Here is a 20869-nt window from a genome sequence, read left to right on the forward strand (position 1 = left end):
TCAGTGCTAGGTCTCATGTCAGGCACAGATCACCCCTCACCAAATACAAACCACCCAAAAAAAAGATCACTTAAGAGTGAATTTAATCTATAAACCATAGCATGAAATTCCTGCCCAACACACAGCACAAGATATAATAGGTAAAACTAAGGGAACTACTATGCAGCTATAAAAATATAAAGGACATGGGGTTACAGCAAACAAGATAAACTGAGACTTAATCAGATTAAACAGTTCAAGTAAACTTGCCCACTTTATTAGGAATTTTTCATTCTCTGAGCTTTTTGGCTATTTAAATTGTTTTTCTGATCATATCAGGAAATAAGACAGTAGAGCCTTCTGCATATTGTAAGTATTACAATAACATACATGTATTAGAAAATAACAAGTTATTTGAAAACAAGTTCTTTCTCTAACATACAGAATTCTTCACTGCTTCCAACAGAGAGTAAGAGCCTTCTAAACAGTCTGAATATATATTAAATGATCTGGACTTAAGGAATAAGTGCTTTATAAATGAAAAACACGTTTATGATTGAAGTTTTTTGCTGTTACTCAAACTGTCATAAATGGAAGAATGTTTTAACCCACACTTCTGCAATAAAACAAAAGCAAAACCCCAGTATCCTCCACCCCTCTAGAAGGCAACGTCTAACCTTCATTTTTGTCATTTACACATTAAATTGTCACCTGTAGCACATAAAAAATTGTAGAGACACTTGTGGTAAGTGAAGTTTCCATTTGTAATTGCTTGCCTCTAACAAGTAAAACAGTGAAAAATGGTGATTTAAATCTCATTAAGTAGTGCTGAAGCAACTGAAAACCTGAAAAAGGGAAACATTTACTTTTTATCCTCCCTTCTCATCAACAATTCAACTAACATTTTTACTAAATTTCTAGAAGGAATAAATCAGCCTAAGAAGATATACATGATAAACAAAACTCCAAGAATATTACAGTACAACACTAATATATATAAAATGGAGTTTATTTATTTTATAAATAAATTACTCTGAAATGTTCTAATAAACACAATAAAAGTAGTTTCTTTCACTGGAATTTGAGGGAGCTGGACTTTGAATAAAGAAATTTCAAAAGAAAAAAATCTGTTGAAAGATTAATAATGAAAATTATCAGTAAAAGAATAAAAATGTAAAAAAATACAATTTGTTCATTTTAAATGAAGAAAATGAAAATAAAAGGAAGACAGAGCTTTGAAAAACCTTGTGAATTAATTTTTTATGTGTCAAGGAAGATACTTAACGCATGCTGAGAAATTCCTTTCCAGTCCTGCTTCACATTAAGTAACTTCAAAAATAACCAACATCTTAACCTAAGTCCCTATTAAAATTCACTTAGAAGTTTAAAGAAACTGATTTAAAAATATTTTATTGCTTCTGTGTTTGCATATCCCATACATACACAACGGGTGTGATGGTAGTAAGATGAGAATAGAAATGAAAAATCATTCATAGATCATCTGAATGACATCTAAAAGCACAGTGTCCCCAAACACGAGTAAATCCTCAGTTTCTTCACTTCTCTTCACTATTTCAAAGCCCAAAGAAATAAAATCTTGATCTTTATTCTAAATCAACTGGCAGTTTCCCTGAAATTCATTACCAATAGGTTAGTTCATCAGTTATTAAGAAATTAATCTAATTAATCTAAAGGATGAGGGTCTACCAGAAGGCAATTAGACACTTTCGCTAATAGGAGTTCTGTTCTCTTTCTCTCAACTGTCAAAGCATTCAAAAAAATATTTTCTTCTCTCTCTGTGCTTGGTAGCTAACAGTGATATAAAGCTGCTGTAGAGGAGCAGTAGCAAGCACTACAACACCCAGAGAAGACACATACAGCCACAACATTTTCACATACAATATGGCTTTATGAGTTAAACCTAATGGTCAGTCCACAAATGAAGTAGTTTCCTTCAAAGTAAGTCTGAATTCCTATTCCCATAAGCATTATTAGGATAGAGTTGTTATTCAGGATGAAAGTCTTTACCTACTTTAAAAATTACATCTGGAAAAGATGAAAAGTCATTTTCCATTGTGGTGGTATAGTTTCCCAGATCTGAACTGGTGTGACCTCTTTTTAGCAGAGGCTAAATTGCTCTTACCATACTAAAGCAAGAAATAGTTACCCAATGCTAATATAAGGGCAGATGCTGTGTGAGGCAGTTGTCACTAGGAACCAGCAAGTTTTCAAATCAATTGCTGATTTGAAAAGCTAAGAATAGGTGCTATTTCAGTGTACACAATTCCTCCAGACATGTTTAAATATTTTTAAATTTTTAAGTTTATAGATGGATAGTACTGATGCCTTTTACATGCTAGAATAGTTTATATTTGTTTTTAAACCACTTCTCAGTTGCCCTTTATAATGAATACTGTTGCTGTAGCTGTAGCATTGGCTCTCTTAGGGCTCTGGCAATAAGAGCACAAACTTTCTTAGGAGAGCAGCAAACCTAATAAAGGGTGAAACTTTTTCTAACATAAAGACATTTCGATTATTTTACTCTGCAACCTGCAAATTTGTCTTAATTAATCTTCTCAGTTTGCTCACAAAGATTCAACTTGGTTTTGACACAAGCCAGTGAAGATCGGCTCGGGCCTGAGTGGGACCAAAAATATGACAGCATGGAACACTTCTCTGCTGTTTAACTTGGAAGTTGAGTTTAATAAAAACTGTTTTCAAAGAGCTTCCAGTTAAAACTGCGGACAGGCACAATCAAATAAGCAGCAGTAAATGCTGTCAGCCCACCAAACCTGGGTCTGTGTCAAGCAGATATACGAAGGCAACCTTGGGCACACTTGGCTTTTGAGTGCAGGGTGCTCCACCTTTTATACTGTCAGCAGTGAAGTTCATGAAGAAATGACAGAACTGCCAGGCCCTGAAGAAGAGTCACTGCATGGCCTTGACCACCACTACCAAAGCACACCAGGGGCCCTTGGGTCATTTGGCCTCCTCGTCCAGACCTGGCATACCAAGGACACAGCAGAGCCACTGAACAGAACTGCTGTAGCTCACAGGGAATGGAAACACTTTCACTGGCAAATGAAACACTTTCACTGGCAAGTGCTTTAAGCTTCAAGTAGGTGAGCCTGCAACTTGAACTTGCAGAAACTGCCTGAGACAGTGTTTTCACTGAGGTCTAAAACACATATCCTCACTAATAATAAATCAAGAAGTAGACCGTGTATCAAAACTCAAAAGAAATTCAGTAGTACAGGAAACCAAACTAAAATACTGGCTATTTGCATTACTTAGCAGTAATTTGTAAACAACAAAGATGCCTAACTAGTGTGCTGGATTAAATGTCAGCAAATTCTTCATTACTTAATTCTACAGATATTATGATTGTGCTTCCTTATTGCTGACTTTGGTACACTCCCTTTATGTTCCTAGTTAGGACTTGGAAACAAGAACAACAAGAACAGACACTGTGCTTCTCTGACACACAACTGGAGGAGACATCCCTTAACCTCTGGAATGCTGAAAGATCATTCCCAAAATCCTTCCTAGGTTTCACACACTGTTCTGAGCAACAAGACCCTGGCAACAGAATCAGGATTAAATTATGCATACAGTGCAGACAACAAGTAAAGCTAATAACCCAAATAGTTTCTTATTGAATCTTTCCAGTTTAATTTAAGGTGCTCTCTAATAATCTCAGGTATGAATGATAAGCTTGAAGGAATAAATCTTCCAGGAAGATATGGCCTGAAGAGTCAACTCCTCTTTACCACCCTGCACAGCTAACCAGAGTTAAGGCCACCCTCCTTATCCTGCAAGCAAGTACAGTATTCAGAGCTCTTCCATATCATCCAGCCTCATTCTACAGCTCAAACAAGCAACTGTACTTCGGCTATAGCAAGAGACAACATAGGGATACCCATTTGTGCTAAGTTTGCAAAGGGCACACATAAGATAAAAATGCATCTATTTGATTCTTAACAATTATTTCATTAGGATGCAGGTTATGTGGCAAGTAATGAGCCACAGACATCTCCCAAGCATCCACAAAGTGCACAGCAATTCCTGAGAACATTTTCCTCATGACAGAATCAAGCTGAAAGGAGTACCAGTCACTGTTGAAGAGGCTCACTTCTGGTCCAAGCTCCTGAACATTAGCAGTTCTGATGACGATTGCAGTCTTGGGGCTGCGGTCCAGCAGCTGAACAACAGCTCTGCGGATGTTCCTGAGCCGCCGGATGTACACTTCCAAGGGGAAGGTGCTGAAGTGGGACCATATGGTTATGGCTATGACAGTGTTCCTGCCGCCCACGATGCTGTCGAGCTCGTTGGCAATGTAGCGCAGCTCGCTGCTGAACACTGTGGAGAAGCGGATGGGCGGCCCGTGGCAGCGGAACTTCAGCAGGATGTTGTGCTTCAGGTCCACAGACATGAAAGGGCCTACGTTCTTAGGGCTCCCCAGGTTAAATTCCACTAGATCTGAAAGCCCAGGAGCAAGTGTTAACGAAATACGGCATAAGAACTTCAAACTGTCAACAAGATGCTTAGACCACAGGGCAAAGCAAGAGTAGATAAGGAAATCTGAACATACTTCAGAGAACTCTAAAATTAAACAGAAGGTGAGCAGCATTTTTCAGACTGGAGTTTATGGGTGTTGAAATCTGCAGGGCAGCACATTTGGATTTCATAAGGCTGTCAATGCCTTTTCCAAGTTTTCTGAACTATTTCTTTCTCTGCTGTAAAAAAACTAACTTTCCAAAGTCATTGTTACTCTCTGAATCCAGGGTTCACAAGAATACTTCCAGCAATTTTAGGATTCCATTAAATTTAAATATTACTTCGAATTGTAGGAATTAAGGTAGCTCAAAGACAATTGAAGTGCTTCCAACACAATTCCAACACAATTCCAACACAATTCCAACACAATTGAAGTGCTTCGGGGGAAGGGGACGAGGGAGGCAAGAATATTTAATTGTCTACTGAAATTCTTCTATTTAAGTAACTTGAATAAGGAAAAGGGCCCCAAAACCTATAAACAGCAATGGAGGTAATCTGCTACTTCATTCCAAAATCTCTCGTGTGACTGGGATGCTGCAAGGCCTTACAGAGGCAACCCAAGTGACTTCCTGCCATGCCTCCCAGGGTGGCCACCTTAACTCACAACCAGCAGAAGTCCTGTTACAAGGACAACTTTGCAGATACCTGGTGGCCCCATTTGCAAGGCTTACATGTTTACAGTGCCTGCTCAAACATCTGACTGTCTTCTAGGGCTTCTGATGAGGTTTTGCCTTTCTTCTTTCTTTGTTTTGTCACTGTCACTCAGTAAAACCAGCTCTGGGTCTGACATGTGAGAAGTAAGGTTTTGTAAAGGCCCTTAAGGACGAAACTAAAAACAAAGAATTACCTGGAACAAATGCTGTCAAATATTCAAACCACTGCCTTATTGTAGAGTCTCCAAACAAGTGGATTACTTTTCCCTGTAAGCATTCGGTTATATCATCTGATTTGTTAAAATTATGGATCCAATGTGTTCTGGACCTCCACTGGTCTTCATAATAATAACCAGATGGGGAAGCTGTGGGATCTTCAGCTCTGTCCATACTGCTTGAATCTGGAAGAGAAGAATCCTTTGAAATTAACACGGAACCAAAGCAGCCTCCATAATCTTCATTGACACCTAGACAGTGACTGCTGAAAAGAGCCGGGCGGCTGATTACTGTTCAGCTTGGTTTAAATCAAACGGTATCTCTGCCGCTAATGGAGAAACGTATCTGACACCTTTCTCTCTGAGCTGGAAGCTCTTAGTGGTGGGTGCTTGCCCCGGCAGAGAGGAGCAGAGGCAGGGAGACCAGGGGAGCATCTTCCCCATCCCAGGAAGGGCCCGGCGTCCCGCGGTGCACTGCTGCCCTCCAGCGCCCGGCCTGCGCACGGCAGCGCCGCTCGGCCGGGACAACCTGGAGAAGCGTCCAAAAAAACCAAAAACGAACCCACCAAAACCCCCAAACAGACCAAAACAGCAGCACACCCCCCCCCCCCCCAAAAAAAAAAACTACTGATATGGAATAACACATACCCGGCACTCTAGAATAGTAAAGAGTCTGAACCATAAGGCCTCCAAACCCAGATATTGCCAGAATTAAAGCTACGACCAAAAATGTTATATGTGCCATTTGAATATGATAATCATGAGAGTTTCTAATTTCATGGATTTTGTACTTTCGCTCTGCTATCAATTCCCCCCCCCCCCCATTTAGGGGAGCTCCCTGAAGAGCCACTACACACCAAGGAAGCTCTGTTCCATAGGATGCCTTTTTAACTTGCAGAAGTTGAGTGATATCTTGCAAGCAAAGGTAACAGGATTACAAGAGATTACAGGAAGAGAAGCTGCAATATCATGGTTACATCAGCCAAATATTGCCATATTTCTCTTAGTAACCAGGGTGATATTGGTACATCAAAGTTCCATGAGATTGTTTCAGGTTCCTCTTTTGCTATTTGTGTATTCAAATATCTCAGCTGAACAAACATGGAGATCTTCCCCAGCAGAAACACCAGCTGCATGGAGCAGACACTTCCAGCTGTTTAAACACTTCTACTCAGCTTGGTGTGGAGACTGCTAAGAACAGTCCAGGCCCTGTCATAACTTACAGCTGTTTGATAAAGCAGACCTCGCCATGGCCAAAAGTACAAGCATTGGAATTCCAGGGCCCAAAAGCACCCTCTGGTAGATGCTTCATTGCAACACAGATAGAGCCAACCATAAGCATCTTTCCTAATAAGTATTTTTAATTGCTTATTCTATTCAATATCCTCTGCATGTTGTATTAGTAGATGTTAACCTCCTTAGACCTCACAGGGACGCTGTAAAAAGCAAACTACTATACGTTTGTATAACACAAATAATATAATCGCAATTATCACAGAATAAAGCCATTGGAAAATTCTGTCTCTGGATGATTCTTCAAATCTGACAGCAGGGAGAAGGAAGAAAAAAAAAAACAACCCAACTAATAATCTGGACTCATCCAATATTTATAAACAGGAGAACGGGGGGAAAAAAAAGCCTTCACATGGTCATGGAGTTAATGACTAATTCATAATGTGAATTCAAAACTTGAGTTTGTTTGATTCTAAGTTTTGATATAAAAGCAATTTTCTACATTTTAGAAGGATTCTTATACATAAAGATGTAACAGTGGTACTAGAACAACTTTTTGGCGCCCCACAGTAAATCAGCATTTCAAGTCTGTATATAGTATCCTACAAATTTTGGCCCAGAATTCAAAACTGGCCCTTACTTTGAGATTTTATATAAGAGAATAAAAGCTCCAATCTGAGGTTAAAAATCAAGGATAGGAATAAACTTGTATTTCAGGAAAAAAGATGTTTTAAAATTTACCACCACACAGAAAAACATGTACAAAAAGAACAACAGAGCAATGAGTTTGTGTGTACCATCCGTCCTAACAAATCCATACATTCACAAGCATAACAATGAGTTCAGTTTATTTATTCAGAGACTGAATGTAGAAGGAATTTCCCTGAGGAAATGTGCTACTCCAATCAACCCTTTTTAACCCAGCATTAATTCTCAGGACATTGTAGGCAGGCTTTGAACATTCATAGCTCCTGGAAGAAGGGTGACAATCAAATTTTGAATTTGCAGCAGTTTCTGTCAGGAAATATGCAAGATAAAAAAAAGCAACAAAACCACATCAGCTAAAGGATGTGGACAAAGAAAAGAGATGGAGGGTAAAATGCTGCAAGCCTAGTAGCAGAACTGCATTTTTTTAGTGAACAGTAAAACTAAAAGCAAGAAATGCTTTAAGTTGTCTTTGGTTCAGACTTTATTGCTCAGGTCAGTAACTCTACCTTAAAAGTCTTCTGTCACCTTATGAAAAAAATTATGGCAAGTTTTCAATTAAGAAATTATTCTTAATTTAATTAAGAAACAATTCTCTGTGTATCACACTTCATGCAGACTTTTTAGAAGCATAAAAAGCTTGCATTTGGATATGAATGAGATAAAACCTCTGAGTTTATTTAAGTACAGACTGTCTTTGTTCTGTTCTTAGAAAGGGCACAGAACACAGGTTCTGGTCCAGAACTGCACGTTTTGACATCCTGTGGTAACACAAATTATGGCAATATTTGAATGCAAGTTAACAAAATCTGTTACACAACATTCTTAACAAAGAAATTAAGAAACACCACACAGCTGTTTTCATTAGATTGAGAGTTTGGTAAGCAGTCACTAATACATTTTTACAGAGTGAGTAAATGCAAGGGGAAATAAGACATTTTTGGCAAGAGAAGAAATGTCTCTCTTAGTTTGATTTTTTTTTTGCTAAAAATCCCATTTATGTATGTAATTTTAGAAAACACTTTTCATTATTTCTGAACTTCTATTACAGTTAACAGCCAAAAGCCTCCATAGTCTCAATAGAAATCTGATACTGATTTTTATGCCATGCTAAAAAAAACCCTTGAATTTATTATCTGATGCTTGTTCTTTTTAGCAATTTAATTATGAATTACAAACAAGAATCTTATGCAGTTCACTTTACCTGTAAATGCCTTGGGCTTTACAATGACTGAATCTGGTCCACTGGAGAGTATCGGCCTTTTGATATTCACATCACTTGAACAAAAATGAACACAGCAATATTTGTAAAAGTTACTGTGAAACTTGAAGGTAATATTAATCTCATTTTTGCCTTAATTCCACTTCAAATAAGCACACAGTACTATAAATTTTTACTCTAAGTTTACCCTACTTACTATAGCTGAATTCATTCCACATTTACTTTGGGACCACCATCATTATTCTGAATCTGAATTCACAATTTCATGGCACTGACACAAATCCTGTGCACACTTGTACCAACACAGATCTCAATAAAGCAATCAAGCTGTCAGAGGTCTGCAGGAAGCTGTTGGGGACTTGCCCCAAAGATGTTCCCAGCTTGGAGAACATGTGGGGACAAACCACTGCAAGGGTACAGGGCTGTAACAGGAGCTCTCAGCTGTTTAATACTAAGTTCTTGTTCTGTCTTCTGCTACTGTTTTGAAGAGAATTCTTGTCTACTTTTTTTGTCCATTTAAAAAATAAATTATATGGAATTTCTAAAGGCCAGTTCAGTCAAGGATCTCAGAGCTGAATTAAACAAACTAACTAATAAACAATCAAAACAAAACCAAGAAAAACACCTTTCCCATTCCCATATGGAAATATCACCAACAAATATAAGCCATATTTTACAGGTGGACTGGCAGAGACACAGAAAGACAAAACAAACTTGATATGGAAGAGCCAAGAAAAAATTCCACTGATGCTTACTTTTTATTTCTGGTCTTGGTTATGAACATGCCCACATACTTTCCTGAATTAAACTATTTGGAGCTGCTACTCTAAAATCTTTCTTAATTTAGGCCTCAAGTGAACATAGTACCAAAAGACTTTCCTACAATATCTTTGTTGGAGTGCAAGTCAGTAGCCTACAGCTACAATTCTGACACTACACAATAACTAACTTTATCTAAATTCAGCTGTGGAATTTCATAGAGAAGCAGTTCTGTCACACGTACCCAGGCACTAAGAGATGGTTTGGGTTTTTTTTAATGCTGAATGCACAAATAAAATATGACTGTGAAACTACTTTAGTTTGACACTTGAAATAACATGCACAGATGTTACCCATGCACTTGCATGGGTATTGCTCAGCAATTTTTTTCAATCAGGTGTTTTCTTCCTGAAAACTGTTTCTAAAATTTCAAAATCATATTGAGCAACAAAGAACACATTTCAGATAATTTTTGATGAGAACAAATTGATTTGGAAAACAATTGATAATTTCTGTAAAAATAAGCCTAAACGCGGACTTTTTTTAGGTGGTTTAGATTTGGCCAAAAATACTTCTCAAAGCATTGTTATTGATATTGGAAGCATAGGTATGGAAACACAAAATAAACCTGCAGTCCCCCAAACCACAGCCAGATGTAAGCAGCATGCTCCTGTGAAATTCAGTAGGGTTGAATTCAAAGCACAGAAAGAGAACTACATGCCAAGTTTCTTTAAGACTGCTGTCTAAGACTCTTGCACAGCTGAATGGAGGGGAACAGACTATTCAACAACTAACACCAAACACCTGGTCCTGAAGATACAATCCTCCTCTAAGGCAATGTGTCATATTTAAGCAATAGGCTAAAGTTTGCAAACAAAACAACTTAACTGAATATATATATAAATTCAACAACATACAAACCTTTGGAAAAAGAGGCTCTCCTCTTGCGTCAGAAGACCTTTCAGATATCCACCTTTGGCATGGCTGATTCGGCTGGCACAGGACAGTTTTCGAGGCTTGTAACAGAACCATGGTTCACCTGTGTAGAGATCTGTGAAGTTACAGACTGGGAGGCCTCCAGGCAAGCAAACATTGCACTCCGTTGTTTCAGAATACCTCCCAGACTTGAATGAGCTTTTGAAATAGACTCTGTCCGGCCTCTCCTCTCGTAAACGCAGGAGAACTTGGATTGCTTCACTCGGATGGACAAGTGACACAGAAACTTTGACCTCTCCTGGCCAAAGCAAGGTAAAGAAGATTTTGTAAAGGCCATTATGGCAATCTACAATCCTTCCTGCTGCTCCAGCTTTCAGCACAGGAGAGTGAATTCGTGCCTGTAAATAGTCTCCACCATACTGTTTGGGTTTTCCTTGGAAATCCTTCATACGAACAAGTACCTCCAACTGATCACCCACCTTGAAGAACCTGCTGGGTTTCACAATCACAAAGTCACTGTGTGTGGGATCAGTACTTTGTGCAAAGGCAATTTTTCCATCAGGGGGTTTTGGCCACTGTATTGCAGCAAGCAACGATTCCTGCTCCGCTTGCTCCCTTTTGGACAAGGTCTGCTGTGTGTACCCACAGTAAGGCTTCCTGGTAGTTTTGGTAGTCTGTGACAGAGAATGCTGGACATTGTTTTCTGTTATCCAATTCAATCCTGAAACTGTGTCATCATCCAGGTTCTGGGGAGAAAAAGATTACCTGAAGCTGTGCTATGAAATGAAACACTGTGAATAATTGATGCTTTGTCAGGCAATTATCCCAAGAACTGGGCTTTGCTTTACAGAGCTTTGAAGCTTCCCAAATGAAGCAACTTTACTAGAAGACCTAAATCTATTACTTTGACCATGGCATCTAAGGAAAAAGTGGGCAACCTGCGGCTACCCTGCTTTGGCAAACAAGCATTTAAAGAGATCACATCCAATATATGGCAGGGTTTCAGAACAAGTATACTCTCTAAATATCATCATTGTGGGAAAAAATGACAAAAGGCTAGATGATTAAGTTATAACTCATGTTTTCTTCTGCAGTAACATTTTAGTCCTGGAGCAGCATGAAGTCTAATAGCTGCCCTATGTAATTCAGGGAAGTAGGGTTTCTTTGAGATGTTACACTGCAGGTTAAGCTGATGCACCCCCTGCACATGCCTTCCAGAGAAGACTGCTGCATGTAGCAGCTGCAGTGGTTTATCCAGTCACAGTCACATCATTTCTTGGCTAGTTATCTGAAATGCATGTTTCCCTGTAATGTGCACGCTGAAAGAAATCAAAGAACAAAAGCCCAGATTCTTCTGGGACAATGAATTCATGAGCCAGTTGGCAAGCAGAATAATGCAGGACAAGCTAGGACTAAACAGGCAAAAAAACTGCTTGTTTATAAGATTTTAAAAACTATATACAGCTGCTTCTAGCACCAAATGAAACAGCAAGCAAAGCATCCCCTAATCCACACAATAGTTAAATACAAAACTAGACTAAGAGAGGGGACTTCTGCTGCAACTTGAAAAAACTGTATTTTGTGCAAAAATATCAGTACCCAAAACTGTATTTTCATGCAAATGACTGCAGATACCATCTTCTTTATGACATCACATAATTTTGCAGGTTTGCATTAGGAAAATTTTAAAAATAGGACAGTCTAAGACCCCATAAGTGCGCATGAGATTTCTAATCAGCAAATCCAAAAATACCTTTCAAATACACACAAAATCAGCAGTTAATGAGTAATTAATTGCCAGGTATATATATAGCAGAACTCATTCATAGTTCTATTTCATAAAGAAGGAAAATTGTTTTTCTAGCAAAGATGAAAATTATACAGTGTACCATTCACACAGCATCAGATGATATGCTAGTTTAGATTTGAATGATTGCTAAAAAAATTCAAACTACATTATTTGAAATCTTTAAAAAATATCATTGTACTTATCAGTACCATATATAAATACCCTAGTGTCTTCCATTTACCTCCTCCATAACTAACTGCTCAATAATGTACTAAAAGTCACAGAACTCATATTAAACCCTTATTCGTTGTTATAAATCTTTCTTAGGCAATGGAAATATCAGCAGTGTCTTAAAATCATTTGAACCACACTGAGATTCAACATACTTTTTTAGAAGAAAGGTAAACCTAACAAGTAATAGAAACACATAGGCTTTTGAAGACTGTAACATAAATTGGTTTTGATCAGCTTTAGAGTAAGAAGATGAGCACATGAGGATGTAGTGTGGATACACCAGATCCTCCTTGTTTGATATCCAAGTTAACTATGAAACCTGAAACCGTAAGTTGCTACACTGGAGCTCTAAAACATAAATTGACATATACCCATTTATACACCAGATGTTAACATCACAATAGAAGCTTTTGCTTCTGTTTTGTATTCCACCCAGGACTTAATAAATTTTCCCTGAAGGCCATCTGAGATAATTGATAATTATTTTTGTTTTCCATTTCAGCAAGCCAAGCTGCAGATGTATGCTGCACATTACTTTTATTAGTCCAGTAAATTTCAGCCAAAGCTGAGAGTGAATCTCTGGCACAGTTCTACTTTAAATCTTGCCTACATGCTTTCTTGAATTAAGCCAAGTTTCTATTTTTGGATACCTCCACAACTTCTTCCCTCACTTGCTCATGCATAAATACATACATATAAAACAGAAAATACTGCATGGAAATATTTTTAAAAGTTAGGTATGTATTTTGACACATCCAATAAGCCAGTAACAATGCCTCAGCAAAAATATTTACGGATTTTCCTAAAGAGGGGTGAAACAGGAAAATACGTGTGTACAATTAATTGTTGCTTTCAATGTAACCCAAGAGAAAGTTTCTGGTTTTCAGTAGGTGCTTCAACAGTTGGTACTTCAGGTTGGGGGACATGGGAAAAACAAATCCTTTCAAATTAAGAAGAGATGCTTGTCTAAGACAGCTTAAAAACTGATCTATCCCTATTTTAAGTCTTCTGTAAGTTTCCTCAGAGTTTTTAACCCAGTCTTTTCTGTCAGAGATGTAAAAGATGCCATTTCTGGCCTAAGTAGACTTTCTGAAGTCTTTCCAGGGGCATACCTATATCTTTCAGTGGGAAAAGGTGCAGAGAACACCAAGCTAACAAACTCATTCAGAAAACAACATGGTTTGATGTCTCCAAATCAGTGCACCTACACAGACTTTTAGCAGAGCATAAGGCCAAAGCTCTTCACGTATATGCAGCTGAGTACAGGGACAAGCACTGTCACTTCAACATCTCCAGTTGATGTCTCACTAAGCAGAACAGATCATACCACAAATATTTCCACAGTCTATCTTCAAAGGGCCTGAGGGGGAAGCTCCATGAAGGTAAAAGCAGAGCTCCTTCAACATGCTGAAGGACAATTCTTTCTCCAGCATCCTTGTTCATCTTTATAGCACTCTTTCAAGCCTGATCAGGACCATATATTGTTGCAGAATTATAAGCTTACTGTGAAAATAAGCTACACCATGTATGCCACACACAGGAGAAAACATTGCAGAGATTCTCTTTGCCAGTAAAGGCAGAAAAAGCTTCAGAATGAATTAATGCATCAAAGATCCTTGACTGGAATACCAAAGCTTTCCAAACCACCTTCCTTTCATGTTTCCCAGGCTCAGCTCGAAACAAGTACTTAAGTTCTCCTGCCCCTACGGATATACAAGGCCTGCCCTGAGGTAAAAAATCAGCTTAATTTGTCCCTACTCCATTTCCTCCTCTCTCTTGGTATTTCCAAATCTCTCTGTCTCCTCTATGTTGTCATACTGAGACTGTGCAGAACTGAGGTCTTTCTACTGTAGTTAGCAGCCAGAACTAAATAAAATTCCTTTATGAAAAGCAGATAAAGAGGATTTCTCAAGAGTGCTCTTCCTTTATGACACAGATTCTTTTAGAGCTCATTACAGGGTCCATGTTGGATAACACCTGCTTTGCTTATTTCCATGTGTACTGCATTCAAAGTGTAGTGTATTTTAAGTGCAATTCCCAGGGGGCTTTGTTTATTTGTTGGGTTTGAGGGTTTTTTATTTGTGTAGGAGGAGGTTTTTTGTTGGGTTTTCTTATTTGTTGGGGTTTTTTTTCCTATCATTATTTTTTTAATTTACTGCATTTTGAAGCTAACCAGAATCCAAGTGTGACCACAAGTAATTTAATGGCTATCTGCCAAGTTACACAGGCAGGACAGAAGAAGTTATATGTCAGTTAAGCACAAATAAATCCACTAGCATTTCCTGCATTAGAGATGTCATAAAAGGGAAAAAAGGAAGATGTATTTTTATGAGAACTAATGGAACTTTCAGCTCATCTCCTCAGCTTTTGGCATTTTCACCGCCAACTCAGCAAAAATTAGATATAACATATAGATTAACCCAGGCAATAATGCTCTCAAAGATATTCTAGAAGGATCACAAAGTACTTGGGAAGATCTGCAATGAGCACCTGTCCTCAACTAAACACCACAATGTAGGTGGCTGAAGAAAACATTGAGTATTTCCACTGCTGGTGAAAAGGGGAAACTCCATCTCAAAGCCCAGTACCTTCCACCAGCTGTTAACTCCTGCCTTGGCCTGATACACCCCAAACAGCTGCTGCAAACCTGCAGAAGTCAGTCATTAGAGTAGGAAACCACACAAGAGATTTCCAGGCAGCAGGCACAGTGGGGAAATAAAAGTTCCAGGAGACAACATCTGAATCTGAACAAATACCAATTCCTGAAAGGTCAGTCATCTTATTTTCAGGAATTTTACACTCCAGGTACTTTATTTGTTGTCTATGACACATAATAAATCAGTCCTCTATCCTTACCATCTCACAGCACTGTCTGGCTGCTAAGCTACTCTAAGTGTCAAAGCCAATCCTCAAAAGCCATCACCTGACAGTCAAATATTCCAGAAATAATTGGAATAAGATAAAGTTCTCTTTTGTAGGCACTTGCAATTTAGCAGCAAGAATTTAAAACTTTATTACACAGTTCTTTTGTTCAGTTTCAGCTGTCTGATTTCATATGCTATCCTGGTAAGAAACATCCCTTCTCCCCATACACTCTCTTTTCTAGGTGCTTTCAGATAAAGTAGTGCTCACAACCAATCCTGAAGTAGTTCTGTCACTCTAAAGGCCACCTGTAAAAATACACAAACCCACCTGCATCCTCTGAAAGCATGATCTTTGGGCAACATCCTGATACTTCACAAAAAATTACTGTACATTTTATGTGTTGGGCTATATTCACAGAAAAAAATTATGATAAAATAAAAACACATTTCTTCTGGTAGTATATGATCAACTATGTGACCTCAAGGTAATAGTTATTCCATAATAAAAAGCAAAGCAAATAATAAGTTGGCTACCAAATGTTTTGTGAACAGCTTGTTTTTTTGGTTTTTTTTTTTTAAACAACAAGGAAAGTAAAATTCTGACACGGGTATGACTACTGGGAGGGTATCATTTGTAGTTTAGGAAAATAAGAGGAAACATTCCAGCATGAAAAATTATAAAATCCTAAAGCAAAAAAGAATGGAGGCAGCTGACAATTGCCTTAGATGTTGAGTTTTAGCCAGCTAGGTTGGATGATCTGGGGATGAGAAATATGTCTGATGCATTTACAAACATGCTCTCAACAGTAACCAACAATAAGCTCTCCTTCCAGAGCCTGAACAGATTTGGTTACAGATATTCTGTGAAAGCTTTATAAGATTTTTTTCTGGCTTTAATCTCTGACTGAAAAGAATCAGCATAAATGCCTGTATTAGACTGCCTGGAAAACAGAGCCAAGACAATACAGGACCAGTCCATTCAGAAAAATCATGACAACACAAGGGATTAGAGTTGCATGTTATAGTGTAAAGATTTACCAGTGACACAGTACTTAACTGAGTTTAGAACAGCAGATATGTAAAAGGCAACAACACCACAAGGACACTTATCATGGGCAGTGGCAAGAAAAAGCACAGAGCAAACACCCAACCTGCATTTTCCATTTCACTCACAAAGCACTGTCCATTTCTCTAAGAAATGGAATTTTAAAACAGAAAGAAAACTTTTTAAGATTCTAAATATCAGCAATTCTCAGGCAACATCCTAGGTCAAAACCCAAAACAAAATAAAACCACAGAAAGAGAAAACAAAACGGATCATGCTAACTTGAACCTGAAGTCCACCAAACACAATATTTTGATTTCTAATAGTTTCTAACAGCAGGCAGAAAAGGAAAACAGGCCGAACATGCTGTGCCATTTCCTCCTGTAGACTTAACACACTGTCTAACACTTTGTGGTTTAGATTTCTTAAATACTAGGGTAAACATCTTCAAGATCTAGTATCCCCTAATGGATTTTTCTTCTTTGCATTCATCCAGATTTTTTGAATATATGCATTTAGTAAGTACAAAGACTTACTGCAAGGGCTTCTGCAGCTTTGCTACAATCCATAAAAAATATCTCTGCTTCCTTTAAAACCAACATCCACAGTTTTTATTTAATGCACCCACTAGTACTGGAATATGTAACAAAAGCTCATTCTTCAGTTATTGATCCTGAGTCACTTGTGATTTAAGTCTTCTCAAACATCTTCATTACTCTTACATGATTCTCTTCCAATTCAATTGTATTTTGTGTGGGGTGAGGGGGTTTTACAGCCCCTCTTTTGGATCACTTCATTTGGGCATCACTAGTCAGAAGGAAGGAAGATTCTGCAAGCAGCATATAGACAACTTAAAAGCATAAAGCAATTACTGACTGGAAGGCATGCACAAAGGACAGATATAATTTAACAAGGTGCTAGTCTAAGCATTACAATTCCCATCTACCAAATGCAGCACTGGAAGGCCTGGCCAGGCAGGCAGCCAGCAGGCAGGGTCAGTCTCCAGGGCTCCCTCAGACAGATCCTCATCCACTTTGACTTTAATTTGGGGTTGCTGGCTAAGCAGTTGGAAAGTACCTCTGCACTGAAGTGATAAGTAAAATGAAAAGATATACAAGACAAACACAGCAGAGAGAAAAAGGGAAAGGCAAATAAAATTGCATCAGTACAGAGCAGAAGTGAATAAGCTAGTAACAGCTCTGCAGAAAAAGACCTAGGGATTCCAGGAGACAGCAAACTCACCATGTGTCAGCAGCACAGCTTTGTGTATGCAATTACCATGATCTTAAACAGCTGACTGAGCAAAGTCATAGTTCTCCTCAACTTGACCATGGTGAAGTCATACCTAGAACACTGTGCCTGGTTTTTGGACACCCCATGCCATAGTAAAGCTGGCAAGACCAGCTAAGAACCCCAGAGATGATTAGGGAACTGGAATGACAGTAAGGGAACCAAAGCATCTATTTTTTTAATCTGGAGAAGACCAAAAGAGGATTTAACGGCAGTCTTTCACTACCTACAGGGGAGTCATAGAGGAACTGGAGTTAAAGTACACTAACAGGAAAAGAGGCAACTTCCTGTTGCACATAAGGCAAAAATTCCTCCATCTAACAGGGATGCAGCATTGCAACAGCCTAGATAGGTTGTGAAATATGACTGTCCTTGAATACTGTAAAAAATCAAAATATCCTGTTGCAATCCAAGCTAATTCTGATGCCAGTCTTTTGAGGAGGGTGTTGGATTAAGCACCTCCAGATACGCCTTCAACCATTAATTTTCTGTGATTCCAATTTACAGCTAAATGCTGTCAGTCAGACAATTCTAACCTTACACTCGAAAGTCAATAATGTTGCTCAAGCCATCTTGGAGAAAAAACAGGCTCCACTTACCTCTAATTGAAAAAAATTATGGACTAGCACCACAACAGCCAGCACTGCCATAAGCAGGCAGAAGAGCTGCAGTCTGAACGAGTCACGCCACATGGTCCATTCGTGTCTTTCCCTCCCATGTTAGACATTGCCATGACTTCCATTTACCACAAACATGAATGTCATTTCGTCTCAGCAGAGCACAAGAGGATTCAGTTGACTTCCACTTCATTCCTGCAGGTGCATTTACAAAAACTGTAATAAGTCCCAAAATATTACTAGAACTAAAGTCAAGTTTTACACTGAAAGCTTACAAATGGTGGGGCAATAACTAGTACAATAGAACGGCCAACACAGATTCATTTTTGTGGAATTAATCTGAATAGCATTATCTATCATGCTACATAATTCTCTTGCATGTGCCAAAGCAAACCCTTGTCATAAAGCTGGTCTCACCCGTAGTCGATACAAAAAAAAAAAGTGCAAGATTTTGTTCTGGCAATCAAAAAGGCCAAACAAATAACCACCACTCTACTTATCTGTTAGACCACACCACCACCATCCAGACATTACCAGACCAAAACAGAAGCCTGTGGGTTGAGACATCTCTCATTAACCTGTTCACACATTCTAATAAGCTGTTATTAAACACTGATATCTGAAACAAATTTGTATAAGCAAGGTAAAACTTTCTCTGGTTTTCTGCTTGGGAAGAGGGGAAAAATAAATCAACTGTAGCATTAAAGAGGAGGCACCCAAGAGATTTGAAAACACTAAATTTTAACTTCATGCATCACCGATAACATTACATCTTCCCTGTTTTGTTTTTTTATCATTGCTTTTATCTCAGGTACACATATGGAGTTCTAAAAATTAAAAAAAATAATTTCTCTAAAGAATATGTGTTGAGATTTGATGTTTCTGGTTCTTTAAATCTAATAATAGTGCTGTCTTTCATAAACTTTAATGTTCATACAATATTGTTCTTTTAAGATTGCTTGATGACTGATCTGCTATAACATAACAGACTTAACAGCCACTGATAAAGTTCTCAATGCTAACTCAGAATGACTATTAAACCTTCCTTTCTTTGTGAGAAGGACAATTTTGATGCAATCTTTATGCAAGAGTTCTTGCAGAAGCTCTAAACTTGGAAACAGAAAACAGATGGCAAGGAGAGACAGTCAAAAGACACCAATCTCTCCAAACCCAATATTCTCAAAGCAGCGTTACTCATACAACCATGCACCAAGTGCAACAACATAGTCAAATGATTATATAAATTTTGTATAACTTTCTATAAATAGTACAACTGAGAATTTTTGCAATTAAGATAATATAAAAACATGGTACCTATAGTTATAAGACTATATGAAAAACAATATGTAAATTTAAATGAAATGTAATAATACATGAAATATCAAAATTAAAATATTATTTATCAAATGAACACAGGCTAGAAAAGTGAAATACATTACTGATATAACCAGGACAGCCTCAAAATAGACTACATATCAAATTGCTTTACAAGGATTATAAGGATTATAACTTCAAATGCATTGCTGAGAATTACAGAAATTGTGTTTCTGACCAATGAACCAGCACTGAAAGAGCAAGATACCCATTAAAGTGAAAGCATCAAAATGCCACAACAATTCAGCTTTGTTGGAGCAGTTCTGCACTAATATGAAATTTGCATAAAACAGGAAATTAGGTCATAAATTGATAATAAATATATTTAAGTGAAAATTAAATTAGCATGAAAATGCAAATTTAAGGCCCTATATGCCCAACTGAGGAAGAAAAACAAATACATTAGACAAAACCAGAATTTTCAATCCTGTTGCTGAGAATTCTTTCCACATCACCAAAAAGCATGACGATGACAATTAACAGACTAATTTCAGACACCTAGAAAGACCATGAATGCTGTTCCATATATTTTCATTCAGAATTTTCAGTATTTCGTAGATGTCACATGCCCTAAAACCTTTCAATGTACAGGTTTAGAGCTTTCTTTATGCTAAAGGCTTATTATTGTGCCAGTTTCATCACAATTGATGAATAATTGATCCTGTTCATTTATTTTATAAGTACACCAAAAGGCCTTAGGCCTTACCCTGCTCCTGAAATATTCTCTGAAGCCCTCCACACAAAAGGCCAAATAACCTTGGAAACAATACATTTAAAAATATGTATAGACACACACACGAATACTTTTAATAAAGTTCATACATTGGTGGTTTGCTTTCAGTGGCACAAAATAAAATGGCATCTTTTTACCTGAAAAAAATCACTGTAGTTTCTACAATGACCCAAGGATTTTGTTGAAGTATTTTATTCTTTTAAACTTCAATGCTGTGCCTTTGAATTTTCTGCTATTTATTGCTAAGTATTACTTCTCTCACCATTGTTCATTATTACCACATGGCCCATTTTACCCAACGTTTTAAAAACAAAAACCGATTTAATGACATCTTTATGAATACTTCATTAAATTACGTCTCATGCACCATTACAGGATTGTCGCTTTGGGTTTTTTTACAAGCTGTCAATTACTGTCAACTCTCAATTCCTACAGCTCTCTAAGCCAGCAGCGTTACAAAAGCAGCTATGAGCGCAACCTCTCCAAATTCTGTCACGCAAATCGCAAAGGCACAGAGGAGCCGCTACCTCTGGCGATGCCCAAACCATGTCTCTGGGGCACACGGGGCCCGAGGCTTGATGCTCGCGCGGCTGCCAGTACGGAAAATCAGATTTGCTGCTGTTTTTCGCAGATTCTGTCCTGATCCCCAGGGCGCGGGGAGGCG

General features: G+C 38.1%; 1 protein-coding gene across 2 annotated transcripts; it reads right to left on the reverse strand.

The window, feature by feature from the left end:
* Positions 1-278: 278 nt before the first annotated feature.
* On the reverse strand, positions 279-18215 carry NXPE3 (neurexophilin and PC-esterase domain family member 3). Of its 2 annotated transcripts, XM_062515425.1 has the most exons (5): positions 18081-18215; positions 10245-11005; positions 8547-8620; positions 5384-5590; positions 279-4458 (listed from the first exon to the last, which is right to left on the reverse strand). In XM_062515425.1, exons 1-5 carry the CDS (start codon positions 18171-18173, stop codon positions 3908-3910), a joined length of 1686 nt encoding a protein of 561 aa, XP_062371409.1. In that variant the 5' UTR covers positions 18174-18215; the 3' UTR covers positions 279-3907. The 2 variants fall into 2 exon arrangements, with proteins under 2 accessions (XP_062371409.1, XP_062371410.1); XM_062515426.1 differs by lacking the exon at positions 5384-5590.
* Positions 18216-20869: the final 2654 nt, after the last annotated feature.

The sequence above is a fragment of the Cinclus cinclus genome, chromosome 2, assembly GCF_963662255.1.
Source record: "Cinclus cinclus chromosome 2, bCinCin1.1, whole genome shotgun sequence".
Lineage (NCBI taxonomy): Eukaryota > Metazoa > Chordata > Aves > Passeriformes > Cinclidae > Cinclus > Cinclus cinclus.

Excerpts from the sequence above, each read along its gene's own strand:
- NXPE3 (XM_062515425.1), bottom strand. The coding sequence starts at position 18,173 with ATGTGGCGTGACTCGTTCAGACTGCAGCTCTTCTGCCTGCTTATGGCA. Across the intron at positions 5,591-8,546 it reads AAAGCCCAAGGCATTTACAG|ATTCAAGCAGTATGGACAGA; the intron begins GTAAAGTGAACT and ends CTTCTCTTCCAG. Across the intron at positions 4,459-5,383 it reads TTTGACAGCATTTGTTCCAG|ATCTAGTGGAATTTAACCTG; the intron begins GTAATTCTTTGT and ends CTGGGCTTTCAG.